General features: G+C 40.9%; 1 protein-coding gene across 5 annotated transcripts in view; it reads right to left on the bottom strand.

The window, feature by feature from the left end:
• The window catches only part of RBMS1 (RNA binding motif single stranded interacting protein 1), a 220,215-nt gene that overhangs the window by 98,110 nt on the left and 94,651 nt on the right, over window positions 1–27,454 (bottom strand). Inside the window, exon 1 of one of the 5 annotated variants that reach the window (XM_072121904.1) lies at window positions 8,454–8,783. The exons of the other annotated variants lie outside the window; for them this stretch is intronic. Coding sequence (XP_071978005.1) covers window positions 8,454–8,504 — 51 coding nt within the window. The 5' untranslated portion in view covers window positions 8,505–8,783. Of the gene's footprint in view, window positions 1–8,453; window positions 8,784–27,454 lie in introns of those variants that run through there. 5 annotated transcript variants of the gene reach the window in all.

Below are 27,454 nucleotides of genomic sequence, written 5' to 3'. Positions count from 1 at the left end.
CTATTCCTTGAGATTTTGACCTGGCGACCCAAAAGATATTGAACGGATTTACCAGTTTTATTCCAAAACCAGCGTTACATAAGTGGTTGTGTCTGGTATGGGTTGTATTACCAAATACAACCCATGGAAAGGTTAGCTGTTTTGGGAAGCCAACACCATTAAATTCCTGACCTACCGATATTCCCTTTACATCAACATCAACTTCTACTGTGTCAACAAGTCTCAAACTTGCCATAGAAGCTTTTGATACAAAGTTCACTTCAAGTAGACCCTCATGATCCTTGACAGAAGCAAGAAGCGGTCAATGGGCCATGTGCGTTGTGTGAAGGAAACAAATCTCTACCATTCAAAACCATCTTCAGTCTAGAGGCCACCCAACATCCAGGAGAACCATTTACAACTAGACACATTATTGAGCTCAAGTTTCTCTCCTAACCCAAAATCTAAGGCAGGTCTTGACAAATTCAAGGAGTAGATATACAAAATGCCTAGGATTTTTCTAATGATAACGATGGGAGGGATTACTGAACTGGAACGGTGCGGGTGGAACCCAACGTTCTGTGTAATTCCTGCATCCCTGGTCTATAGCAGCAGTTATTAAAAGTGGGGAATAATATTTGTACCCCATAAAACATCAACAGAAAAAAAGTTTCCAAAATTAACTACCAGCAAAGATTTCTACAAAGTAGATTTGCTGATTTATACAACATCCCTTGTACTATTTAAAAAATTTTATAGAAGGTATAAAATGTGCCAAAAACACTAAAAACTATTAAGAACTAACAACAAATAAAACTTCTTTGAAAAGTCCGAATCCTTATTAGGTTTGGTTTTCTTATGACAAATTTTCCACTTTTTATCGTACTATGGCCATCTTCGTTAGAAGATGTGGGTGGTCTTTATAACCAAGATTTATGGAAAAAGATTTTATAAGGGAACTTTTTTTTTTTATTCCAGTTTTTCATTGCCAATTTTCAATAAAGTTAACGATCATTCTAAAAGAGGAACTTGCAAATTCCACAACTCTAAATATAATATATTACGGTATGCACTTTAGGCAAAAAAAAAAAAAAAAAAGACTGCATCAATTTTTTCTTCTTTTTTTTTTTGCACAAAATGCACAGTCAACGACACAGTCTAGAAGAAACAGTAGGAACCTTCACAATAAGGCAAAAAAAAAAAAAAAAAATGGTACTGTATCTACCCACAGCGTCATAAATCATTGTCACGAAAGGCTCTGTACTTCAATGTGTATCTGAGGAATAGAAAGTATCTGAGAAACTGATGATCCTTTCCCTTCTTCACAAGGCAAATTGGGAAAAAAAAAAAAAAAATCTTGTTCCGGGAAAAGCTGCATATGAGAACATTTTAGCCAAGTCCTATGGGAATTCTACAAACAATTCTCTGTACACTGCAGGTCTTCTTGACCGGAACGACTTCCATGATCTGCTCTGGGTGGGAACTCCAGCTGCTTTGAAGAGAGATTTCCAACATCTGTTCCCCAATTACACAACGTAAGAGAAAACAGAGCTTTAGATCTAAACCTTTGGACACATTTTTTCTTTTGCAGATAGAAGAAGAGTAAAAAATTTCAGAACCAAAGAAATTTAAAAAAGGAAAAAAAAAAAACTTTATTACACGACGACAAAACGAGCCAATCCCGAGGAAAGGAAGACGTACGAGTCCCTCCTCAAAATGTGGATCACATGAAGAGCTTCCATAGTGACCCAGTTTTCTCTTGCCCAACAATTAGAATTTTTGGTGCAGTTGCCCCCCCCCCCCCCTGGAGTGTAACTGACTTCATAAAGTGTTTTCACAAAAAAGACTTTACACTAAATTTTTCCAATTTTTTGGAAAAAATCATTGTAAACTCTCAAAATATATATACAGTATTTTTTTTTTACTCATAAAGCAATTAAATTTTTAATTATACAAAATGGGTCCTGCATACAGTCCAGTGAGAAAGGTTTTGGACACATTGTTGGAGCATATGGACCTGGAAATTTGACCTAACTTTTTGGATTGTTTTTTTTAAGTGTGTGTTCACCTTTCAAAAATACAAGTCCACCGACTCCCATCAACGGCTAGAGTTTTTTTTTTGTTTTATATATTTGAACCCCCAGCTTGGGATTCTTTAGGTCACTTTCCGCAAAAACATGTCCAATGTCAATGAAATATTAAAGCGAACGAGAACGGTGGATTCATCATCAAGTTGTCTGGTTCCTTGTGCCAATTTGGACATCTCTTTTTGTCCGCACTAATACTTTTTTTTCTCAACCGAGACACGTCTCACCCAAAAAAAATCTCTAAAAAAGTTTTACAAGAAAGCTGACAACAAGGTGGTATATCCCCCCCTCCCCAATGATGTAGTCTCCCTTAAAACCTTAGACAAATAAGTTATATCTTTATTTTTGGAAGAGTATGGATAAAACATGAGAAATTAAAGCTGAGCCACAATTTTTTGGCATGTTTTTGGGAATTGTGGATGACTTATTAAGAAAAGTTTGACAAGGACAGGAATTTCTTCAGACTAATTTTGTCAAAGACATTTACGACCCCTATATATTAGAGCCACACTATGACAATTCTTACCCGTTTCCTGTATAACCAATATTCTCCAAGAAGGACGCGGCCTTAGAAAAAAAAAAAACTCTGACTTTACTACAGGATACCAATATTAACCTAGTCAGATGCGGAACATCCGGACACAGTAAACCACCCTAAAAGCCCTTATCTGTTTAACACACATGTCAGGGTCTTGCCCTGAGTATTTCCTGCTCCCTGCCTCTTTAAATGTTATGGTTTCAGTGTTACAAATCATTTTTATTCTCTGCTGCCCCAGGTTACCATAGGAACTACAAATTGCATAGGGCACTGGGGAGGCATCCATTATAACTTCCCGGGAATTTAATATTTCAAATACACACAAAGCTGAGCAAACTATCGGATAACAATACTGTATGGCTTTTACACAAATTGCACGTCGGGCCATAAAAAAAAAAATAATGAATCACTTCCAACTCAAAAACATTGGCCTCCAATGTAGTTGGTCGTCTCTACGTAAAGATACAAGATAAAAAATATACTATAATAATATTTTTACTCTCTTTTCACTAAAGGATAAAATATTCTAAAATTGCTTTTTCATCAGGGATCAATAAAGTTGTATTATATTGTATTGTTCTAATATAAATACAAAAACAGTAATATTAAAAAAACAGTAAAAAGTTTTGTGTATTAAAAAAAATACATAGCTTGGTGTAAAAGGAAATAGAATATGGGAGGAAAAATAATTTCTCAGAATTAGACATTTTTTAAATTTCAACTGGAATCCTGCGTGAAATTTTTTTAAAATAAAATATTATAAATATTGTATTATTGGAACATAACATTAGATTTTTATTTAAAAGAATTTAAATACAAGAAAAAAAAAATATTAGAATATTAGAATATAATCATTAAATTAATTAAACTTTTTCTAATAAAAAATAAAATGTTTAGCTGTAATGGCCTTTGCACCCTTTACCTCAAGAACACTTCCAGTTTGCCTCGAAAGCATAAAAATAAAGCATTTCCATGCTGGTCTGTGTGTACAGAAAGACGACTAAAGAAGGGCACAGATTGTGAATGAGAGGGGGAGGGGAGTGTGAAAGGCTTAATTCAACAGTTTAGTGCATCAGTTTCTATCAGGGCCAAACACTAGAAGATACTGCTAAATTCCTCACGTGTGGCGACACCCAGCTAATCTGCTTAAAAGCCAGGCCAAAAAAAAAAAAAAAACACACAGAAAACATAAACAAAAAGTAACAAAATAAAAGAAAGCATCAACATTCTAACATTCTATTTTAAAAAAGGGATTAAAAACTAAGTTAGTGCAGGATTTTTTTGCTCTCGTTCTTTAGTTTTTGCCTTCATTTTGCAATCTACTCGAGTTTACCTCTTCATCGCCTCTTTTGAACCCCGCCCCCCCCCCCCATCATGGGATCAGCAACTAAGCAAACAGACTACAGAGCAAAGAGAATCCAATGTAACAGTGGATGTTTGCAAGGGGCGACAAAGGAGTGAAGGATATATTAGGGAAAAACAGATGGAGCAGACCTCATTTCCCGTGTTTGCAAAAGTTTTAGACCCCCTCAATGCTCTAATTGGATTCCCTGGAAAAAAAAATCGCACGAACGTGAATGTCAAGTGATGGATTTTGAGTATGAAGAGCTTTGTATAGGAAGGAAATGTTTACTGCCAAACAAATGTTCCCGCCAGCCCTCCCTGGTGGGACAGAATTATGGACACTGAATATTTTGTCTATTAACTCAAGTCACTCGGAGTACAGTTGCTTCATTTGCAGCTGGGACATTGAATAGGGGGAGTGGTGGGAGTAGACGTCTTTCTCTGTCACCCTGGATGTAACCTCATGATATACTGGAGATTTTTCACGCCCTTCAGGGCAAATCACTGAATGGGATGAGTAGGACACATAAGTGCAATTACATTTGTCACTCCCTGCTCTGTACATTCCTGAAAAATCCCAATGACAGAGACAGGGCAGAATGCACAGACATTTTTTTTTCAGGACCCTACAGTTAGGTATTTGCTATAAAAAAAAAAAAAAAAAAAAAAAAAAAACAATCAAACATACTAAAAAATAAAAATCTATAGGGCAACTTTATTAAAAAAAAAAGAAACAACACTTTTGATTTAACTTTTAACAAATTGACTTACAGGCGGTCCCCTACTTAAGGACACCCGACTTACAGACAACCCACAGTTACAGACAGACCCCTCTGACCTCTGGTGAAGCTTTCTGAATGCTTTACTATAATCCTAGATTGCAATGATCAGCTGTAAGGCGTCTGTAATGAAGCTTTATTGATCATCGTTGGTCTTATTACAGCAAAAAATGTTTAAACTCCAATTGTCACTGGGGCCAAAAAATTTTTTTTCTGGATATACAATTATAAAATATACAGTTTCGACTTACATACAAATTCAACTTAAGAACAAACCTCCAGACCTAATTAACCCTATCTGCCTGTATTGGGTTAATTTTTACAGATCTAAGCATTGTACATACACACAAACATGTATAGATATACTATATTCATCAAATTTGGCACCATCTGCCCTTGACTACTACAGTAAACCAAAAAGTACATGTTAAAAAAACAAAAAAAAAAAACAAATGAACCCTTCTGTACAAATTTTTTACATAACAAAAAGTTGTACTTCTCAACTCAACTGTTGTATCCAATCCTGGTTAGGATAAATAAAAAAAAAAAATATTAAAACAAAATGTTTACAGGGTCCCAGCCCCATTAAGGGGGTGGGTCACCTCATGTGTCCAAAATTCTATGCATCTACAACTAGGCAACTAACAAATAAACAAAACGAGTAACCGTTGCTCTAGAAGGATAGCAAAAAAAAAAATTAATGAAAAAGTACATTTTGGAAAGTTTGAATAAATGTTACAAGATTTGCTTCAATTCTACCCAATTATTTCACAATATTGTAAATTATGGAGAAGAAAAAGGTGATTTACTGAAAAAAAAAAAAAATGTTCTTGTATATACTAAGGTTTAAAAACAACAGAAAGAAACAAAAAATACAAGGAGATTTTTAAACCCCATAAAAATCATAATAATATTATTGAGCTATAAAGTAAAAATAGAAACTGCGCAACGTGGCTCATAAAAATCGCTTTAGCTTTCATATTTTTTTATGTTTTTCTTTCTAGGTTTTTTTTTTTTTTTTACACTAGAAACCATGTAACCATATGCTCCTATCAATAAGGAAGACAGGAAATCCTACAGAACAGAAAGGGGTCAACAAGTCTTTCCAGGAATGGATGACGACTCTATTCCCATCACAATCTGCATTCTGGGAGTCGAGAGCCAGTACTACAGTACGTCATGCAAAAAAGTTTTAGATTTCACTTACAGGTCTACAAAAATCAAGTGAAATACTGTCTGGATAATATGTGGAAACTTCATGTGACAATCTAAATTCTTATTTCGCTAACAAGCTATTAAACCCTAAAATTTTTGACGCCTCTGGTGCGAGCTCAGCACCTGTCATGGTAGGACACCTTATCCATCAAACCCGTTATGTTCCGCCACAGACAAAAGGGCCAATATATTAGGGTTATAAAGTAACCTGATACCTCCCGCAGGACCTACAACACCCATAATGTCCAGAAAGTGAACCCTTTACTGCAACCTCATTTATGTCGCCTCCGAAATGCGTCACTCCTCCTAAACCTCCCAGTATAACGCTGATTGTATCGTTTTGGAGCCTTGTTACATTCTCCAGTAGGTATGGCTTAGATCTGAGCAGTCACCAGAGACCTCCCCATTATTCCCAGGCGCGGTGCACAGGGCAAAGCTGTCACCTCTCTCTCCCTGAATGATGAAACGCATGCACGGAGACTTCTAAAATAGAACAGGCGCTTATACACACATTAGAACGCTTACTATTAACCATTATATCCAGGTAGTGACTTTTGCCAGTAAAATATCTACAATGATTTAATTTTTTTCATTTTTTTTTTTTTTTACATAAACACAAGTATTCCCAGAATCCTCTGTCTATCAATCAAATATAATGTATCAAACAGGACACGTGTCGGCGGATGTTACATTGTTGCAACAAACGCAGGTCAATAGGATACAGTTGTATCCAAACCTGGGATAGATACTCGTACCCTGGCACGTTCACTTACTGCACGCTGCAATGAATGAACAAAAATATATATAGGGAAGTCTGTGTGTGCTGCTCTCTGAATCTTATCTGCATACACAAGACTAGGAAGAAAACTCACATCCGCACACGGTACAGCCCTTCCAGTAAGAGGCCTCACCCTCAGGTTTTTTTTTTTGCATCTCAATTCTTAACACCCTGTGGTGCGCTGACAACAAACACACGCACATCCACAACCTAAAAAAAAAAAAGGGTGAACCACTTCATTAAGAGTTACAGGTGGAGTGAGAAAACAGTGTGTACAACCCAGACTAACAATTTGGCCTTTACATTGTAGCAGCAGAGGAGCAGGGTGTGTTCCATACATTCATTTTATAGCTTTTTTTTGTCTTTGTTGCACTGAATGAAGCCACAAAGAGAGAGAGAGAGAGAAGAAAAGATAATGGAGAGAAAAATAAATAAAATCTACAAAATAGAAGAGAGGCAAATATATACAATGTATAAAAGTAGAAATAAATAAATAATTTTTTTCTAAATATTATGAGTATTTAAAATAGATGAGAAATCCGACTGCTGTGTCTAGATATAATCTTGCGATAGGATGATCAACAAAATTTTTATTTGTATTTTTTTAAAGAATGCAACAAAATATCTCACTGACGCTCACACATATACAGAGATAGATAGATAGATAGATAGATAGATAGATAGATAGATAGATAGATAGATAGCATGGCGTCATACTATTGACCAGGTAGCAGATTGCATTGGATCTGGCCAGGATTGGATTCACCAATGACATATTATACATGATGCCAGCCTATAATACCCCATGCTGTAATAAAGAGAACAAGGTGACCGCAGCAGATGCCCCATATACAGGATAATGAGATGTATATTAATCACTGTTCACATACATTAGGGGGTATCAGATCACTTACAACCTCCTCTATTCCTATAATGAATATTATCAGATACCACCCAGCAAGGAGGACATATGATCACAAGGATTTTCCAATGACTCAGTACAACCAGGAGAGCAGACTCCATGTCCCACATACAAGACCAATATTACTCATATATACTATATATGCTGTATATATCCCATGGGGTGCAACAGACCATATATTCCACATACATGTCCCTATAGATGTATGGGCATCACATATCCTGTGCAGCATCATCACTATAGATCATAGGAGAAGTAGATGCAGAAAGTTGCTGTGTCTTATATGCAGCAGACCCCCATACAATCAGGACCACAGGTCTGCAGCAGACCCCATACAATCAGGACCTCAGGTCTGAACAACCTATAGACTCCCAAAAGGCATATATAACACATGAAAATATACCCGCACACTATAGGACATCCCATACAAGCCAAACATACTAATAGAGACTTATAGAATCCAGATGAGAGATGTACAAGTATACTCACATCCACAGCCCATTCATCCCCATCCAACCCCAGAAGATCACATCTGTACAATAAGATCTGTGAGACATCCATGACCTCACTGCTGTAGTAACAGATGTGCCCCATACCGACTAGCACAGAAGATCCCATTAGATCATTCACCTCCAACCAGATCTGCAACACAACTGTACAACCAGATCTGGTACAATCAGACCACAGATATCCCTCCTGCACAATCCTCTCTGCAGCTTAAAGACATCCGTGTAACGAGATAAGCAGTCCATGAATCAACCAGGTCGGCAGATCACATCTGTACGACTAGATCGGCAGATTTTTGTCTTACCTGCTTCCTATACGGGGTTCTCACGGGGTTACTGCTACTTGGAAAAATCATTCCTGGTCCGTGCTCGGCTCCTGTGCCCTTGCTGTGCCCGTGGGTATCCTCCAGAAGATATAAAGGCAACTTTGTGTGTAAGTTTCCCCAAACTCCGTGTAGCCCGGGATACAGGGCGTCCAGCACACCCGGCTGTGTCCCCCCGTCACAGCACGTTACACCGGGTGACAAATGGAAGCCCCTGTTATTATGATGATGATCGTGTGTGCCCCTGGCGCTCCGCTCAATTGGCCGACACTGCCATCAAAGCGACTTCATTGATCTGCCAGAGACTTCCCCGCAGAGCCGATCCCACCTACCACGGGATGTACCACCTCACATCGCCGGGGGGGACGTCACTTACAATATCGGCCTTTGTTCACCCGCTAATCCCTCACTCCATATCTTTATTACGCTCTAACATTAACATAGCGCAACAGATTAGAAGAGCTGTGAAGAAGCGCGGACTCTCCCTGACAAACCCGTGTGAAGCTTCGCTAGGCAGTCCCCGGCACCCCCGCGGCTGTGCATGGTATCTCCCGGCAGGCATACCACACATTCCTCAGTGCAGCCATCACCTCCTTCCTGTACTGAGCAGTGAGAGAGCAGCAGCAGCAGGCGGCGGCTGTGTGTGAGGGGGGCAATGGCTGCCACTGGACTGGAGACAGAGATAGGAATATTTAGGGCGTCCCCTTTAGTCTCCTCCACTCTACAGAGCAGGGCAGTCCTCCAACTCCACAGCTGCTGCAGAACTTCTTCACAAACTTCACTTATCTGACTTCCTAAAGTTTATGGAGGGGTTTTATAACATGTAAAGTTATTAGAAAGGCGTCTAGTACCCACATTTTGGAGGGAAACCCATAAACTCTTCCTTCTGAGCGCTAATTTGAATACATTTTCCCAGAATGCATTGTTTCCCCATGCCAAAACTTCACATGGAAAAACACCGCCCGTTCCCTTTTCAAATAGCGGCCAGTACCCACATTTTTGAACGAAATCCATAAACTATTCTGCCTTCTGGTGGAGAGCTCATTTGCATACTTTTTCCCCAGAAGGCATTGCATGTAAACTTTCCTAAATTTTCATGTGTTAAAATATTATCCTCCTGCTTTCCCCCAAGCAAATAATAAAAAAAAAATGTTACTTCTGCCTTTTGAAGGAGAGCTAATCAACATAATTTTTTTTTCCAGAGAGCATAGTGTGTAACCTTTCCTACCCCAAATATGTGTCCAAATGGAAAAACTATACGCCCAATATGAAAGAATGCCATTAATTTCTTACTACAGCCTTCTGATGGAAAACTTATAAAATATTACTACTGCCTTCTGGAGGAGAGCTAATTTGCATACTCTTTCCCAGAAAGAATGGCTTACAAGCTTTCCTCCACCTAATATTTATCCACATGGGTAAACCATCCCCCCCCCATCCTTTCCCCAATTTTGTTTAGTACAACATTTTTAAAAAAGAAAACCATCAAGTGGTACTTCTGCCTTTTGAATGAGAGCTCATTTGCATACATTTTCCCAGAAAGCAATGCATATAAGCTTCTTTATACCAAATATGTCTCCACATGGAAAACAGGACCTTCCCTTTCCCCTAATTGTATCTGGTACTAAACAAACTTAAAGAGACTCCCATAGGATCTTACTACGGCCTTCTGAAGGAGAGCTCATTTGCATACATTTTCCCAGGAAGCATTGCTTTTATGCTTCCTTATCCACAAATATATCTCAGCTTTTGCCAACCCCATTTGTATAAGAAAACCGATAAAACTTTGCTCCCGTCTTCTGAAGGAGAGCTCATTTACATACGTTTTCCAGCTGCAACAGCTGCCACTAGTGATGGGCAGTCCGGCTCTTCTTAGCGAGCTGGCTTATAATTATCAGCTCACTAAAAAGAACCGGCTCTACAGCTCCCTATTAAAAGTTTTATAGGGAGTCTCTGTTCAGGGGAGGAGTCAGTTATAAGGGGCGTGGTTAGATATACTATTGGCTCACTGCCCCGGTGCTGACTAGTGAATGGTGATGGGTCAGGGGGAGGAGCAGGAGAGATCAAAGAAATGGTCACATGCCCCTTCCTCCTGCTTGGCCCCACCCTCTATAGCAGTGGTTCTCAACCTTTCTAATGCTGGGGCCCCGCAATACACTTCCTCATGTTGTGGTGACCCCAAACCATGTACAAGAATATTGTATTCATGCCAAAAAATGCAATAAAATCGTGGCTCCGATGGCTTTGGGCGACCCCTGTGTTTTGGTCATTCGACCCCCGCCGGGGTCACGACCCACAGGTTGAGAACCGCTGCTCTATAGTATAATCAGAAGAGGCTTCCAACATTCACTGCAAAGAACCAGCACTTTGTACTGGCCCGTTCTATGCTGTTTCCCTAATTCCCATAAAGGTGAATAGTAATAACAGCTATGGTTAAATGATCAATGGATCTGAATCAATAAATTTATTAAAGGAAATCTACCATCAAAACCAATCATGGATAAAACAGGGACACTTAGGCCCCTTCCACACTAGCGAGTGTGATGCGATGAACTTGCATCACACTCGCAACGCAAGCTGCCGGGAACGCACGGCCCGAACGCTGCACCGCGGGAGTGAACTCAGCATGTCAGTTCACTCCCGCGGTGCAGCGTTCGGGCCGTGCGTTCCCGGCAGCTTGCGTTGCGAGTGTGATGCGAGTTCATCGCATCACACTCGCTAGTGTGGAAGGGGCCTAACTCATAGATCCAGGCACCGTGACTGTGGGAATCTTCTTTTATTTGTTATCCATGGCCTCCTTCCTTCTAAAATGAACTTTTATAGTTATGCTAATGATCCTGAAGGGCTCTAGAGCGGCGTTCCCAGAGCCCCTCCGTGCTGTAGCTTCACAGGCTGTTAGACGGTCTCCTAGCACATTGTAACAGCCTGTGAATCTGAAGCATGGGGGGGCTCTGGGAAGCGCCCCAGTAGCCTTTCAGACTCATTAGAATCATTTTAAAAGTTGGTTTTAGAAGGAAGGAGGCCATGGATAACAAACATAAGAAGATCACCACAGTCACGGTGTCTGGATCTATGAGTAAGGGTGCCATCACACTTTTTAAACGGACTGAAGACGCATGCAACCAGCAAAGCGCAAAAACGCATGCGTTTTCAGTCCATTTAAAAACGGACCATGAACGCATCGTGTGACAGAAACCGAAGGGTGATGCCACACATGGGTTTTTGGTCCGTTTTTAAGCATGCGTTTTCAGTCCATTTAAAAAAACGCATGCATTTTTAAAACACATCAGTTTTTGACTGTTTTTGTCTATTTTTCCCAATTATCTTAATAGATAAACAGGTTGTAAGCAGCCAAACGCATGGTAAACTGATGCGTTTTAGATGGACTGAAAAAGCATGCTTAAAAACGGACCAAAAACGCCATGTGTGGCATTACCACCATTAGTGTCCCAGGTTTAAGTTACGTTGAGATTTGAAAAGCAATTCATCCAGAACGGGGAGTGGTTTGTCCGATCCCAGATGCATTTCAACTGAAGCTCATGAGATCATATAAACAATACAAAACGCATAGTACTAGTAACCAATCACATGTTTCCTTTGAAGCGCAGATGCGATTGGCACAAGCCCCTCCCCATTCTGGTTTTAATGCGCTTCAAAACACATGAGCAGAACATTTGCAACCACAAGGAACACTTAGGTCACAGCTGATTCTTTGAATAATACCATGTGCAGGGTCTGAAGGGAGGAGCTTGACTCTAGGTTCTAGCAAGGTAAATGAGTCATGCTCCTCCCCTCAGGCCCTGGACCATGTATTATCCAATGAATTGGCTTTAAATGGAAAAGTCTTTAAAAAATGACAACCAGTATGACAAGCAACTTCTCTCTACATTCTTAGGGAGATTGTAGACCATATTTTAGGCTAGCTCACGGTTCACCATTGAGGTCTATTGTGCACGGTTTTGGTCGGGTGAGGATTTGGCTGAAAGGGGCCTTTGTGCGTCCCGTTATGCACACATGTTGGTGTGCATGAGGGTAATTTGGAGACAGAGCTGTTAGATATTGCACTTTTAGGATTTAAAGGGGTTCTCCAGCCAAAGCAAGTTCGGTTCTACCCACAGGATAAGGCGTAATTTGTTAAATCTGGGGTGTCCATGATTCGTTGTATATCCCCGTTGTGCTGGAGATGCAATGAGCAGCCGGTCGCGCATGCTACAGCTGCTCCATTCATCTCTATGGTGCTGATTGAGATAGCCACGCCCCGTACTAGGTAATCTTCGTCAGCGCATGCGCGTCCGGCTGCTCTCAGCACCTCGAGTGCAACGGGGGTACAACAGATCACTGAGACCCCACCGATCAGCAAGTTTGGTCTTATGTTGTGGATAGGGCCTAACTTGCTATGGCTGGAGAACCCCTTTAACGTATAATTTTAACCCTAAGGGTATCTTTAACCCTAAAAGTAACCAGCGATTAAGAGAATAGCATCAGAGCTATGTCCCAAAACCTTAGCAGCAGCTGTAAATAAATATCTGTCCTGACCTTTGTGCCTGACACGTGGTCTTCATGGGGGCCTAACTGTACAAAAAAAAATTCCCACTAGCTTAGCAGAGGAGGGGACGGTGACCACCAAGGACAGCCTGCCCTTGGTCACCCAGAGCTTATCAGTTTACTTTACATTGATGCTCCCCACCATATGTTAGGGACTTACCTGCCATTAAACATAATGCCTCTGCTTCTAGTGTAAAAAAATTTAACCCTCTCCTGTCCGAGCGGATGACAACAAAACCAATTCCGCTCTTCCGAGACGGATCTATTCTTTAATTTGCATAAGGGATAGACTAGATAAAATGGATTTATGGGATCAGTTGTCAAGGGCACGCCATCCCCTAGTAGAGGTCACACGGATTGCTGCGCTGTAAAATCCACTGACAAAAAAAAGGATTTTATTTTCCTTTCATACCAAATCCAAAACCTGCCAGGAGCTCGTGGCCCGAGGAGCACGTCCGGAAAAAAAAAATAATAATAAAAAATATGCCGCAAGTTAAAGAAATGTAGCTCCAAATTATACAAGTACATAAATAATAACATGAAAAATAAACCCACAGACACAATGGGCAGGCTGGTAAGCAGACCTATTGGAGCTTATAAGGTCACTGAAGCTGGAAATTAGATTAGTCTCAATACAGCGTGATATGAATGGTACAGTATGGGCGCACACAGTCAGATATTAATAATATGGTAATAAAAATACCTGTGGTGTCGCATGCTAAAAGGAAATCAGTTTGCAACTATTAATCTTCCAGCTCTGCAGCCTTCTGCTGTAAGAATCCCGAATTCATATTTTTATAGGATGCATAAATGTCTGCTGCAGGAATATGCACCTGTCCTAATATTGGGAAGAATCTATGGAGACCTCTGCAGGATTATTACACACCCCTAGGACCCAATACCAATAATAACTCACTCTTTAGATAAAAGTCAAGCTGCTATAGATATGTATAGTACCTCATTGTCTCCTACATGCTCCCATAGAGCCATAAAGATCATACATGCTTCGGTGAGAATTCCGGTAAAGGAATATGCAAATAAGTCTTCTAGGGTGAGTAAAGGAAAACAGCAATCTCCATAAGGAGTTTAAAGGAAATTAGCCAAATGGATTTAGTGGTTTTAAACCAGGACCAGGACCCATCCTTTATTTAGCTGTTTATGGCTTATTTTTTGTGAAAAGAGAATTTTAGGAATATGCAAATGAGCCTCAGGGGCTTCTCTGTACACCACAGAAGCCCCTTCTTGCTCCGTGTACTGTTACTGGCTCTCTGGCAGGGGAACGGTGGGAGGAGGCAGGAGGAATGCTGAAGGTGTGGTGGAGCCAGACGGGTCTTCTGTAACATACACAGGAGCCCTTGAGGCTCATTTGCACATTTTTAAAAGTCATTTTCACTAAAAAATAAGCCATTGGTAGCTAAATGAAGAACAGATCCTGTTTCAGGGGGCACATGCCAGCTTATAAGTGTGTTGGTTAAAATCATTTCTTTTGATTCTATTCCTGACCCATGTCCATGACGTTGCATGGTCTTAGCCAAAACTAGTTCCCTTTTGCTGTTCTGATGCAATGACATTGACAGTTACGTGTCTGTTTCTTTTGGTTTGGCTGTTATTCCAAGATATTTTGCAAGGCTTTTTGAAAGTCAGGCATTGATATTCTTAGGAGCTGACATCTTCCACCAGGTTTTTCCATTTATGACATTCATAAGGTTTTTCTTATAAATAATACGGGGAAGCGCTATGTTGAGAACAGGGTTCTGCGATTGAGACAACTGAAGAGTGGACGCGCATGCGCAGCAGACTATCCATTTGGGTCTAGGGAAGCCTGAAAAACGGTTAATCCTTTACATTCGACTCTTTCATCACTCCCACAGACTTGAATGGAGGGCAGATGCACATGGGGGACAAATTATACATTTGGTTCAGCGGTGGGAAGAGATTCAGGGATCCAAACCTCATCCTTATCCTGGGAAAACCCCTTTCGAGTGTCACTAGAGGCAAAGATTTATGTATCATGTAAAAGGTCCTTGACCATCCCTGCAGCAAAGACAACTTGTTCATGATTCAGGTGATTCCTGCAACCTGTCACTGGCCTCAATGTCACCACTGAGGCAAGGACATATATATTACAGATCACTGTTCAGGGAATGCTGTTATATTGGCACAAATATTAGCTCAATTAACCAACATGTTTTTGGAACTGGGGGGAGGAACCTGGAGCAAAGTCACACAAACACATGGAGAATGTGAATAATCTAGATGGGAGCTTCACTAGTTTGCTTAAAAACCCATGACCTCAAGATCACAACCCACTGTACTGCTCCAGTCAACATTCCCCCCCCAAAAAATGTACATATGCACAAATAAAATTGTTTTAACCAAGATGCAAGACAAGGTAAAAGACATAAAAGAAATAAGACATCAGTCACCGGTTGATTTCTCACTGAACAAAACAACTGTTTATGGATAATGGATGATGAAACAGTGAGAGTGGGATCGGCTGCACTAACTCACCTAACAATTAGCACCCACTAAGTTTAGCTCCAACTCCCTAGGATATAATGCTGCAAGAAGACTCCCTCCCTGGAGACACTCTCCTTAGTAATAAGTATTCAAGTCATCCGTGTGCTTAAGAATATGAGACGGCAAATATTTAACCACTCAATATGTATATACTATAATACAAATACTCTACAACATTATATATATATATATATATATATATATATATATATATATATATATAGAACAGCAAAAAGACGGCAGCACTCCGAGGTTTGTGAAAATCAGAAAAACGTACTCGTTTATTCACACATGTGTCAAGGCTACGTTTCGGCTCCTTAGATCTGGAGCCTTTCTCAAGCTTGATAAAGGCTCCAGATCTAAGGAGCCGAAACGTAGCCTTGAATAAACGAGTACGTTTTTCTGATTTTCACAAACCTCGGAGTGCTGCCGTCTTTTTGCTGTTCTATGTTTGGATGGACCTTAGTTCAGGTCCTGGGAATTGCACCCGAGTTTACAACTTTTCCCGAGTGCTGCCTCACCTCTTTGCATTTTTATATATATATATATATATATATATATATATACTTTTTTTTATAAAATACAAAAAATAATAAATAAAATTTTCATGTAGAAACACCAAAAAAATCAATAGTCTATAGATCGGATTCAGTGGCATAACTAGAGTCCCCTGGGCCCTGGCACAAACTTCCTAATGGAGCTCCCTCCCCCATCCTTTACTCTCATGATGCCCCCTCTCCTGATGCCCTCTTTCCTGATGCCCCTCTCATGATGCTCCCTCTCCTGATGCCTCCTCTCCTGATTCCCCTCTCTTTATGCCCCCTCTCCTGAATCCTTTATTATGTTGTTTTCTCTCCTGATGCTCCCTCTTCTGATGTTCCCTCTCCTGATGTGCCTCTTATGATACCTCCTCTCCTGATTCCCCCTCTCCTTATGCCCCTCTCACAATGCCCCCTGTCTTGATGCCCCTCTTCTGATGATCCCTCTCATGATTCTCCCTCTTCGAATGTACCCCTCATGATGCCTCCTCTCCTAATGCCCCTCTCATAATGCCTCCTCTCCTGAAGCTCCTCTCATGATGCCGCCTTTACTTATGCCCCTCTCACAATGCCCTCTCTCTTGATGCCCCCTCCTGATGCTCCCTCTCCTGATGCCCCTCTCATGATGCTCCATCTCCGAATGCCCCCTCATGATATTCCCTCTCCTGATGCCTGTCTTATGATACCACCTGTCCTGATCCCCCCCCCCATACTAATGCTCCCTCTCCTGATGTTCCATCTACTGATGCTCCCTCTAATGATTCCCCTTCTCCTGATGCCCCCTCTCCTTTTGCCCATTTTCATGATGCCCGTACAGGTTTAAAAATAAAAAAATATATACTTAACTTTCCTGTGATCTGTCCCGGCGTCTTCTTCTCTTCTCTCTTACTGGCTTGTGTGGTGATCCAGGGGCCCAATCTTTACACCCCTGATAGGATTAGTTGCTGCGGTTATTCTTTTTAGATTTTTATTATATTTTTACATGCATTTTAAACACACGTAAGCAGCCAATGGACAAAACTACAGGAAAACATTTCATATCAAAATGCTTAGCAGTAGAGTTTTTCCTTTTGATATTTGACTGTGGACATTATAATAGTATTTGCACTGTTAGACCAGAACAAAATCAACATCAAAAACAACACAAGAAATCCAGTATTTTGCGCTTTAGTGATGTGTATGAATCCCGTCGTAGAACCCATTTGGTGATGTTTTAGTCTACCATGACTTTTTTCATAAATATATCAGCTGTTGAAAATCATTATCCATCAGAATCTAAAGTTGCTCTCCACCATAGACAGGAGTCCTAGGCCTTCCATACACATGCCATAATAAAGTTTTGCATTTCAAATTGACTGAAAGTTTTTTGTAACAAGTGGAGAAAGTCTCTGTCCAACTCCAGTGACACTGACTCATCGGGGCTTACTTACTAAGGGTCTTGGATCACACTTCGTTGGACTGTTCACGGTTTTCGGGATATGCGCTGCTTTGACAGGTATTTAGCAGGGGTCTACGCTGGGATTGTGCCACACTCGATCGGATTGTGGCGCAGCTGCACTGCCTTTCATGCGACAGAAATCGGGGAGGGGCGGACCGTCAGACGATCCGCGGAATTCGGACTGAGTGCGGGATTTAACTTTCAAATTGTGTCGTAATACAATGCACTTACATGCACCGGGGAAGAAGAAGGTGAACTCTGTCAGACCTGAGCGGGGAAGTGACACATGCAGGATATCGGGCGCACGATCTTGGTGAATCGCGGCAGAGTGCATTATAGACGGACAATGCAGTTTCTGTGAACTCTGCGGGACAGGTAGGTAAATGTGCCCCATTGTCTTCTCTGATAGAGCCGGAAAAGACACATAACTAGAGACTTGACCTCAGATATAGAGTGGATCCAGGAGTCATGCATAGGACTCAGTATGGTCCCAGTATCTATACCAGTGATTTTCAACCAGTGTGCTGTGGCACACTAGTGTGCCGCGACACATGGTCGGGTGTGCCGTGGGGAAAGTTCCCCAAACTATGGTGCCCCCTGTGTTTTGTTTCCCAGAGAAATGTAAAATGAGAAATACTATAGTCATGAGGCTGGAGTACTACAAGTACCAGCCCATGCTGAGTATATAAGCCGGCACTTGTACTCTGGCCTCATGGCCATAGTACTTCTCATTGTACCCCTTTATTTTGCAGTATATGAGCCACATAATAATCAGCACCATATACTAAAAACAGAGAAACTGAGAACTGTTGGGGAAGAGCTTCGTGTGTGTCTTTCCACCATTCCTGCCAGGATATCCCTTTTGTGTTTATCGAAACAGGCCCAGGTTTAGAATCTATAGTATTAACTATATGTATAATATGACTGTTTTAGTGTCATTTTGTGCTATTTCGGTTGGTGGTGTGCCCCAGGATTTTCAAAGTATAAAAAGTGTGCCGCGGCTCAAAAAAGGTTGAAAATCACTGATCTATACTGTACTCGCAATTGAGCAAGAGAAAGTAATTTTGAAGCGACTTCCTGGATGTTGTCTAATTCGCCCATGTGTTCCAGCCATATTAAAAATCAATTCCTGAATTTTTCTCATATAAGTATCAGGATTGGGGGTTTTTTTGGCCTGCAACTATCTCAGAAGCAATTTGCACTTGTAGTTTCATGATCTTGAATGCAGAACACCACAATCATTTATCAAAATGTTCATGCTAGCGTGCATTCTGCCGAAATCCCAGAGGTTCTGCAGCAGTTGTAATGTATAATGAATGACTCATTAGTACAGCCCCAGGGTAGTGGTGGTGTAATCGTAGGGCAGAGTTTCTCCACCTTCTACTAGGAATCCCCTTTGCAATCTCTATAATGAAGATTGGTTTGACAATTCATTGGTATTGCCTCAGATCCATTACTATGCTTGGGAGAGGTAGTCGTGCATTAGTAAATCACTACTTGTATTTTTTAACCCTTTGGGGCCATTTTTTTATGCACGTCGACTCTTCTCGTTCCAGGTTCTTGTTTTTACTGACACAATGTAACATTTCAAAGTTACATATAGTTTTAATTAGAAGCTCAGGGGTATTTTATTCTACCCATGGTAGGGGCCCCATAAATATCCTGACAGGTTCCCTTTAACCTCATCTCTGCCATTGGCGCTATAATTTTGAATTGATATTATGGATTGATAAGAGGGCAAAAAATTTTTTTTGGCTAAAATTAAAAAAAGATACCAAAGTTGAAAGTAAAGTTATCCGGTTATTATCCGGCTGCTAGACACTAGAGAAGAGCTGGCCCGAAAACCCGGACCCAGACATGTTGCTAGATTGGCAGGCGAACTGCCAATCTGGCAAAGTGAATCACGAGCTATAGCTATGATTTGCCAGGGGCCTCAATTTGCTGTATTGGCTGTTTGACCGTATGTTTGGCTCTGCCGACCGAACCCGATCATCGGTTCCACTCATCTCGACTAAAGACCTGGTTAAGCAGATAACCCTTCAGTGCTACATTCATCCAATTAGATGTACAGGCAGTCCCCTACTTAAGTACACACGACTTACAGACAACCCATAGTTACAGACAGACCCCTCTGCCCCCTGTGACCTTTGGTGAAGCTCTCTGAATGCTTTACTATAGTCCCAGATTGCAATAATCAGCTGTAATGTGTCTGTAATGAAGATTTATTGATAATTCTTGGTCCCATTACAGCAAAAAATGTTTAAACTCCAATTGTTACTGGGGCAAAAATTTTTTTGGTCTGGATCTACAATTATAAAATATACAGTTTCGACTTACATACAAATTCAACTTAAGAACAAACCTCCGGACCCTATCTTGTACGTAACCCGGGGACTGCCTGTATTTTCATTTCCACCCCTAACACATGAAAGAAGCTGGACTGTTACCAAACAAACACACCAAAAATGAGACATTGCCAAATTCTATTTTCTGGTATACATCAGTCATTTTAGAAGTCACGTTTACAAATGTGAAGCTTTTGGTTGAGCCGCATAAAGTTATGCAAATCGTAGACCAACCTTTGAAATTCAGAACTGGAAGCTCTGAACCAACATGTTCAAACCAGGCACGAGGCCAACACTACGATCTGATATTTGGAGAACAACACTGAGTGTATATTGAGCCAAGATTGTATATTGTTCGGTGTTATCTTAAAAGACTTTAATAGGTATGATTAATTTTTCCACTTTATGACTACATTTCGCGTAATAACATTACAAGTAGCCTTGTGAAAAACTGACTCCATGGTAACAGACTACAAACAAATTTCTGTGTAGTCTGATCCTACTGTCATGCGTTAATGTGTTCCATTTTCTTCTTTCTGTGGGTTAGGAAGAAGCAGGTACAGAGTAAACGTAAGGTTGTATTCACACCAATGTATGCCCGCCGGACCGTAGCCAGGTGGGCATACGTGCGGCGCCATGGAGAGGAGGAGGGACGACCCCTCCGCCCTCCGTAGCAATGCACTACGTACGGGCCGTAACACGGGAAAGGTAGGACATGTCCTATGTTTTTCCTGTGTACGAAGCGGTATGGTGACACACGTGTCTGGCATCATAACGCTACGTGTCTATGGGGGGCGTATGTACAGCCGCATGCTTATGGCTGTACATACGTCCCCCATATGGTAGTGTGAATTTAGCCTAATAATGCATACATGCTGGATCAGTAGCAAGGGTGGATTAGGACGGCCATGGGCCTTTGGCTGTATGAAAATAATAGGTCCGAAAAAAGTCAATTTTTTTCAGTGCAATTTACTTCCTACATATGGCAGCAAATCAAGCTACTTGAGAAAGAAGGAGGGTTCCCTTCCGCCCTCTTTCAGTTTTGCATTTTGGAGATCTTTAGAGAACCTACAAAGGAGTCCTGTAAGGACATGCATATGTTGAGAGCAGGAATCCATGTATAAGGTCCTTCTATTTATTTTCTCTTTGGGACAGTATCAAACTTGGTGGTTGGTTTGGGGACCACGGGCCCCTTCAAGACCTTGGGCTATGGCCTCCAGGCCTGACCACCTATATTATAATACCATATTCATCAGAAGGTATGGAAATGGCAATGTAAGTCTACATTTGTGTACACCAAATATTCGGACATATTTAATCAACAGTGTCCCTCAGTGTAGAAAAATAGTTGAAGAAGTATGTATAATCTTTTTTATATTTTATTATTGAGAGTCAGCGCCTATCATTGTGCAGCTGTTTAGCGTAGCTTGCAAGAAATACAAATTCAGCACAACCCCCCCTCCCCCCACCAAACTAGCGAAAAACATATATAAAAACAAATAAAACCTGTAGTCTTGGTTGGCGTTATTAGTGATCCACAAATATTTAAAAGTTTATATGGATGGCGGTCAGTCATGACTAAGAACGCATTTCAGTGTTCAAAACGCGTAGGCTTTTGATGTAATGTCATTTTAATCAAATGTGTCACCATTTGAGTTACGTTGTATTACAAGAACGTTACCGCTGCTGGATCATTAAGGTTATAAAAGTGCCTCCTGCTTCCAGGTCTGGATGGGATCTTAAACACGGAGGCGGTTTTTTTGGAAGCAACGGTGAGCTGCAATGTATCTGTGCTATATTCTAAATCTCTCCTGGATTGTCAGAAGTGATGGATTGTAGCAGTAACCTGACAAGCTGAGCACACAATCTAATCAACCTACCAGTATGTTTTGGAGTGTGGGAGGAAACCAGAGGACCCAAAGGAAACCCACACAAATACAGAGAGATCATACAAACTCTTTGCAGATGTTGACCTGGATGGGATTTGAACCCAGGACCCCATTTCCTCAAGACTGTAGTGTTAACCACTGAGCCACCATGCTCTTGCCTTATCTGCCACCATTACTAGCCCACTAATGGTATATGGCCCAGTGATTGAGGAACACTGTACTACACCACTAATAGATCCATTTTGAGTGAATCTCCCCCTGAATTATATTTAGATTACAATGAATTGATATAAGAAAAATAATTTCCCATTTTTCCATGTAATATGTCTAATTATAATGTATATTGAATCCTGTTCTCCGTTCACTGCACATTTTACCATAATGGTTTTGAGGAGTGTGTGATCTACAGATTCTGGGTTATTTTTAGCCACTTTATTCCCTGTACAATGAATGGAATTACGAGACTCCGGATTGCAATTATTGTAAACTAAAGAACTTTTTTTTAATGAGCCAATAAAATCAGGACATCCTTTAAATGCTTTGTTATGGAAATCAGAATATATTTTATGCAAAGGCATTTCTAATATCTGTCTAGCAAGGTTTGGGCTTATTTGCATATCCCATAGGGCAAGATCCCACCTGCATTCCGCTAGTTCCGTCACACGTTCCGTTATTCGTAGCGAAAAAAGTAGCGCAAAAGTGCTCATCATTTTTAAGCTTTTAACAATGGATGCGTAAGAGAAAGTCCATTAAAATCTATGGGGAGCAGAAGATCTTCCATTTTTTGTTTCTTTTACGCTCTACGTAATGGGGTTGGCTCGGTGGTTAAGCTGTTAACCAGAGCTGAGTTCTTGGGTCTGATCTGACCAAAGGTAATATCTGGATGTTTCTATGTTTTGCCCGTGTTTATGAAGGTGACCTCAAAACTGTAAAGGGCTGCAGCAGAGGCGTAACTAGGAGTGGCAGGGCCTAATAGCAGGCTTCGGCATGGGGCCCCCTTCCCACTTAAAAATTATACATATTTGTATACTCACACATGCAAGTTACAATCACACAATTATACACTTATGCACACTCACATAGAGCATATACACGCTCATACAGTGACATTTACAAACACACAGCATATATACACACATACAGTATATGCAGACGACATACACCGTATACACATACAACATATACACATCACAGATGCAGCATATATACATCACATATACGTTATATACATATTATGATGTACAAAGCAGCATAATATGGATATAATGATGCACATCCTCCACTCTTTAGTGTGTTTGGTCGGATGCCGGGGCCACCTGACACTGTGGGCCCCATAGCGGTTACTATGGCTGCTACCACTGTAGTTACGCCCCTGGGCTACAGTATATAATTGCAACACAGGCGATCCCTGACTTAAGCACACCTGACTTACAGATGACCCCTAGTTATAAACAGACCTCTCTGCCCCCTGTGGCATCTGGTGAAGTGCTCAGGGTGCTTCACTTTAGTTCCAGGCTGCAATAATCTGCTGTAAAAAGTTGGAAAATCCAATTGTCACCAGCTCCAAAAAATATAAATATAATATAATATATAAAATATATCAGTTCCAACTTACATACAAATTCCACTTAAGTACAAACCTAAACTGCCTATATATAACCAGATAAGTAAATACAGTATATGATCACAGAAGTGCACAGGTCACTGCCTCCCACAAGAGCAGCACACTATTCCTCTGCTGATGTTATTATCCCGTTCACCTCCCTACAACATTTTCTATCCCTTTCCAATGATCTTATTGTCTATCACATGGATTCTTGTGATCACTTACATAATTGCAGAAGTCCATAGGTCACTGCCTCCTCCAAGACCAGCACACTCCTCCTCTGCTGCTATTATTATTCCCATCACCTGATTGGTACATTTCTCTATTAAAGTAGGTTAATAGGTCACTTCTCGCCATAAGTTCATCAGGGGCGATGTCCTGTGCATTTTATTTTGCATGTGCTAATCTATTAAATGGCTGTTTGCACATTAACAGTACATGGGCTTACTTTCAGGACCTTAAAGAGGAATTGAAGCCCTCCAAATATTACCTAAATTATTTGCCACTGAGGCACTGTGCTTTAATTACTGCCCTTTATCTGATGTGCAAAAAAAGTCAACTTCTGAAGAGAAGAGTCACGTTTTCTCCCGGTCTGACAGTGAACCACACCTCCTTCTTTTGATTGACAACTCAGTGTCTCTGCAAATCTTGACCTGTTAACCTCCTGCCCTGAGCAGAATGATGTCCCTCTCACTGCAGCTCGGCCAACATAGACGAGGCGATAAACGTTCAGGAACTGATTTTACAGGTGGGAGGAGGCCGATTTGAGCTTGGACGCAAGCGCTGCACATTTTAACAAACGCACAGTTGGAAGGAAGGGAGGGGGGAGTGAGTAACGTTTACAGTGCCTGTTCTTGATAACAAGTTCTATTTAAGTTCTTTTAAAGAGGACCTGTCACCCATAATTTCGGCACTAGGAGCTGCTTACTAAAGTGCTTAAACAAACGCCGCAGTGTTAGAAGGATAGCGTTACTATAAACCTCCGGTATTGGTATCTAACACTACGGCGGAGTACAATGTATTCATGAGGGGGCGAAGTTGGGGCGTGGCTAGGGGCAGTGTGACGCGCAGCAGTCACCGCCGGCCTATGGAGCGAGCGGGGCGGTCCGGGGAAGAGGCAGCGCCTCGGATTGCCCTCTAATTAATACATCGGACCACTTTGCGGTGTTTGTAAGCAGCTCCTAGTGCCGAAATTATGGGTGACAGGTCCTCTTTAAGGGTTTTTTCCAGGGATCCTGGAAAACATTATGGGGAGCAGAGAAGGGCAGGCACGTAATTACAGGGGTAGCAGCCATCGGGTCTACAATGTTTGGGGGACCAACCATCTTGGGTATTGGATTTGATAATGCTGTACGTGTGTATATGCTATAATTGTGTATGTGTATATGATACTGTATGTATGTATATATGGTGTCTATTAACAATATATGAATGTATATTTTTTTAAGAGGTAAGTGGGGTCCCATTCACTAGTTTGCTATGGGGCCCTGCCTCTCCTAGTTATACCACTGGAGAAGGGGTTAGCAAAAATAAGTGCTCTGGATTCCTGTTGAAATGGTCTCACTAAGGCCACTGTTTGGCTGCAGCAGGTCCCATGATCCCCAAAATTTCTGGACTGGTTCTGGGAGTGTCGGTGAAGGTACGGCCACCACAAATTGGAAGCTGGAGCCGGGTAAGTGGACTCCTTGCCCACCCTCACCCAAAACTCTCCAAGTCTTATGTGTTTGATCACCTTAATAACTGAATTATCCAATAACCTTATGTGCTATATATCAGCAAAAAAAACTACATAAACATACAGTAAAGGATAAAAGTAGTCCCAGGCATAAATAAGTATAATATTGCCAGTAATGAAGCAACATGAACCAACTCTACAAAAATAGTAAGTTTTATAGAGTTTGCAGGGCATTCTGGGAATTCTGGTGCCCAGCTGGAATACGACAGGTTGAGGATAACTTGATTAGACTCAATATGTGGGGACTGAAGCTATGTCTCATTTATATCTATATGATGAATGATATAGTAGAGCTGTCACCTGCAGATATGGACTTCAGTCACAGGGAGAGACTCGGTTATGTCTCCTTCCACCACAGCGTGCCGTAACCGTTAATTATGGTTCACTGGCTCCAGTCCGGAGTTCTTCTATAACTCAGCAGTCATCTCCATTTGATTAAATTACAATCAAGTGCAGCAGCTGCTTCATGTATAGAAACCAACATCAGCCCTGCTGTCAAAACGTCAAGGAAAATATATAGCACCATAACTAACAGTATTTTTATTTATGGCTCCGGCTTTAATCGACAAACAAAAAAAAAAAATCGGAAAAATAAATGCACATCACATGTAGTGCATAAATATGATTTCCCCCCTCCCCCGGGGATTTACTGTATACAAGCAGTGCTCACAATTACACAGAGCTGCACGAAACAGAATGTAATAATAATAATTCTTTACATGTATATACAGTGTGACTATATAATCATAGTAACAATGTGAATCATAAAATAAAAATTCTTTAAAAAATAACGTAAAAAAATCAATAAACACAATATAGATTAGTGACATCATCCTATCGACAGCTGATCCCGCCCATGCTGACATTTGGACCTGCCCATACCTTTGTATTCGCTGTAGCTTGATCAGTATACATACAGTATAGCATACACACGTACAGTATATACAGACATGCTGCATATATATACGGTATATGCAGCATATACACACAGACCATGTACACTCATACAGCACATACACACCACATACACTCATACAGCACATACATACCATGTGCACTCACACAGAACATACACACACTGCAAATACACACTCACCTTATACACACAGACAGCACATACACACACACCACATACACTCATACAGCACATACACACCATGTGCACTCACACAGAACATACACACACTGCAAATACACACACACCTTATACACACAGACAGCACATACACACACACCACATACACTCACACAGCACATACACTCACCATATACACACACACACACCATATACATACACTCCCAGTGCACACACACGCTTGTTCTGGCGCATATGAGCACCTGATATGCAGAGGCAGATTAAGACTTCCAGAGGCTCTGTGCTATATGAATATTATAGTCTCTACAAGTCTGGAGTAATTTCCTACATATGATACTAGAATCAAGCTTCTTTGGCAATGGAGGATGGGTCCCTTCTGTCTGCTTTTAATACTTGAAGGACTTTCAAAGGACCTGAAATGACTCTTGCTAACATCTGTATTAAGAGCAGGACTCATAGGTGAAAGCTCTTCTCGGTATAAAATTTGGTGGGCGGTGTGGGTGGCCATGGGCCCCCTGGAAGACCTGGGCCCTGGGCTACTGCCCATAACACCTATATCATAATCAGCTTCTGCTAATATGCTAATCAGTCTCTCTATGGTCAGGTAGGTGGTGCCAAGCTGTTTGCTCCACCCCAGGCCCAGCCACCCGATGAATATTGGATAGAATATTGAAGACGGGTTCCTCCTACAGTTGGTCACTGGTGGTTTGTGGTGTATGAAGACCTGTGTCTAGTTTATATTAAAGGGACCATTTAAAAGTGGGGGGGAGCAGACTGCCCCTGTACCTATACAAACCTGTCTGCCTGTTTTTGACGTTGGAAAATACATAACTACTGGTAGTATACATTGTATTTTAGACTGCATTGCAAACTGAATTTCATGCTGTCTCCTTTATGTACAGGATATTCTATTAACAAGTCTATTAAAGGAAATGTATAATATACTATTAGTCTAAGAAAATTATTGGGATGCTCATCAACATCCACCTCGCCAAGAAGTTAAAAACTTAATGGTTTATCTCCATTCCACTCCACTCCAGCAGGGCAATAGAACAGCATATAAGATGATTCAGATAATTTCGAGGAATATTCTGAAGGTCTGATCTTTATTGGGGTAATTGGTTACATAAAAGGCTGAAACCTCATGTTCTTTGGAGATCAGGAGCCATCTCACCTATCACTACAGTCAGGAATACAGTGAAAAATTACATATATATATATATATATATATATATATATGTATGTAAAGGTAACACAGGATCACAACATT

Source organism: Engystomops pustulosus, chromosome 8 (assembly GCF_040894005.1).
Source record: "Engystomops pustulosus chromosome 8, aEngPut4.maternal, whole genome shotgun sequence".
Taxonomy (NCBI): Eukaryota; Metazoa; Chordata; class Amphibia; order Anura; family Leptodactylidae; genus Engystomops; species Engystomops pustulosus.
The sequence above is the reverse complement of the archived record's forward strand: the minus strand, read 5'-3'. Positions and strand labels throughout refer to the sequence as shown.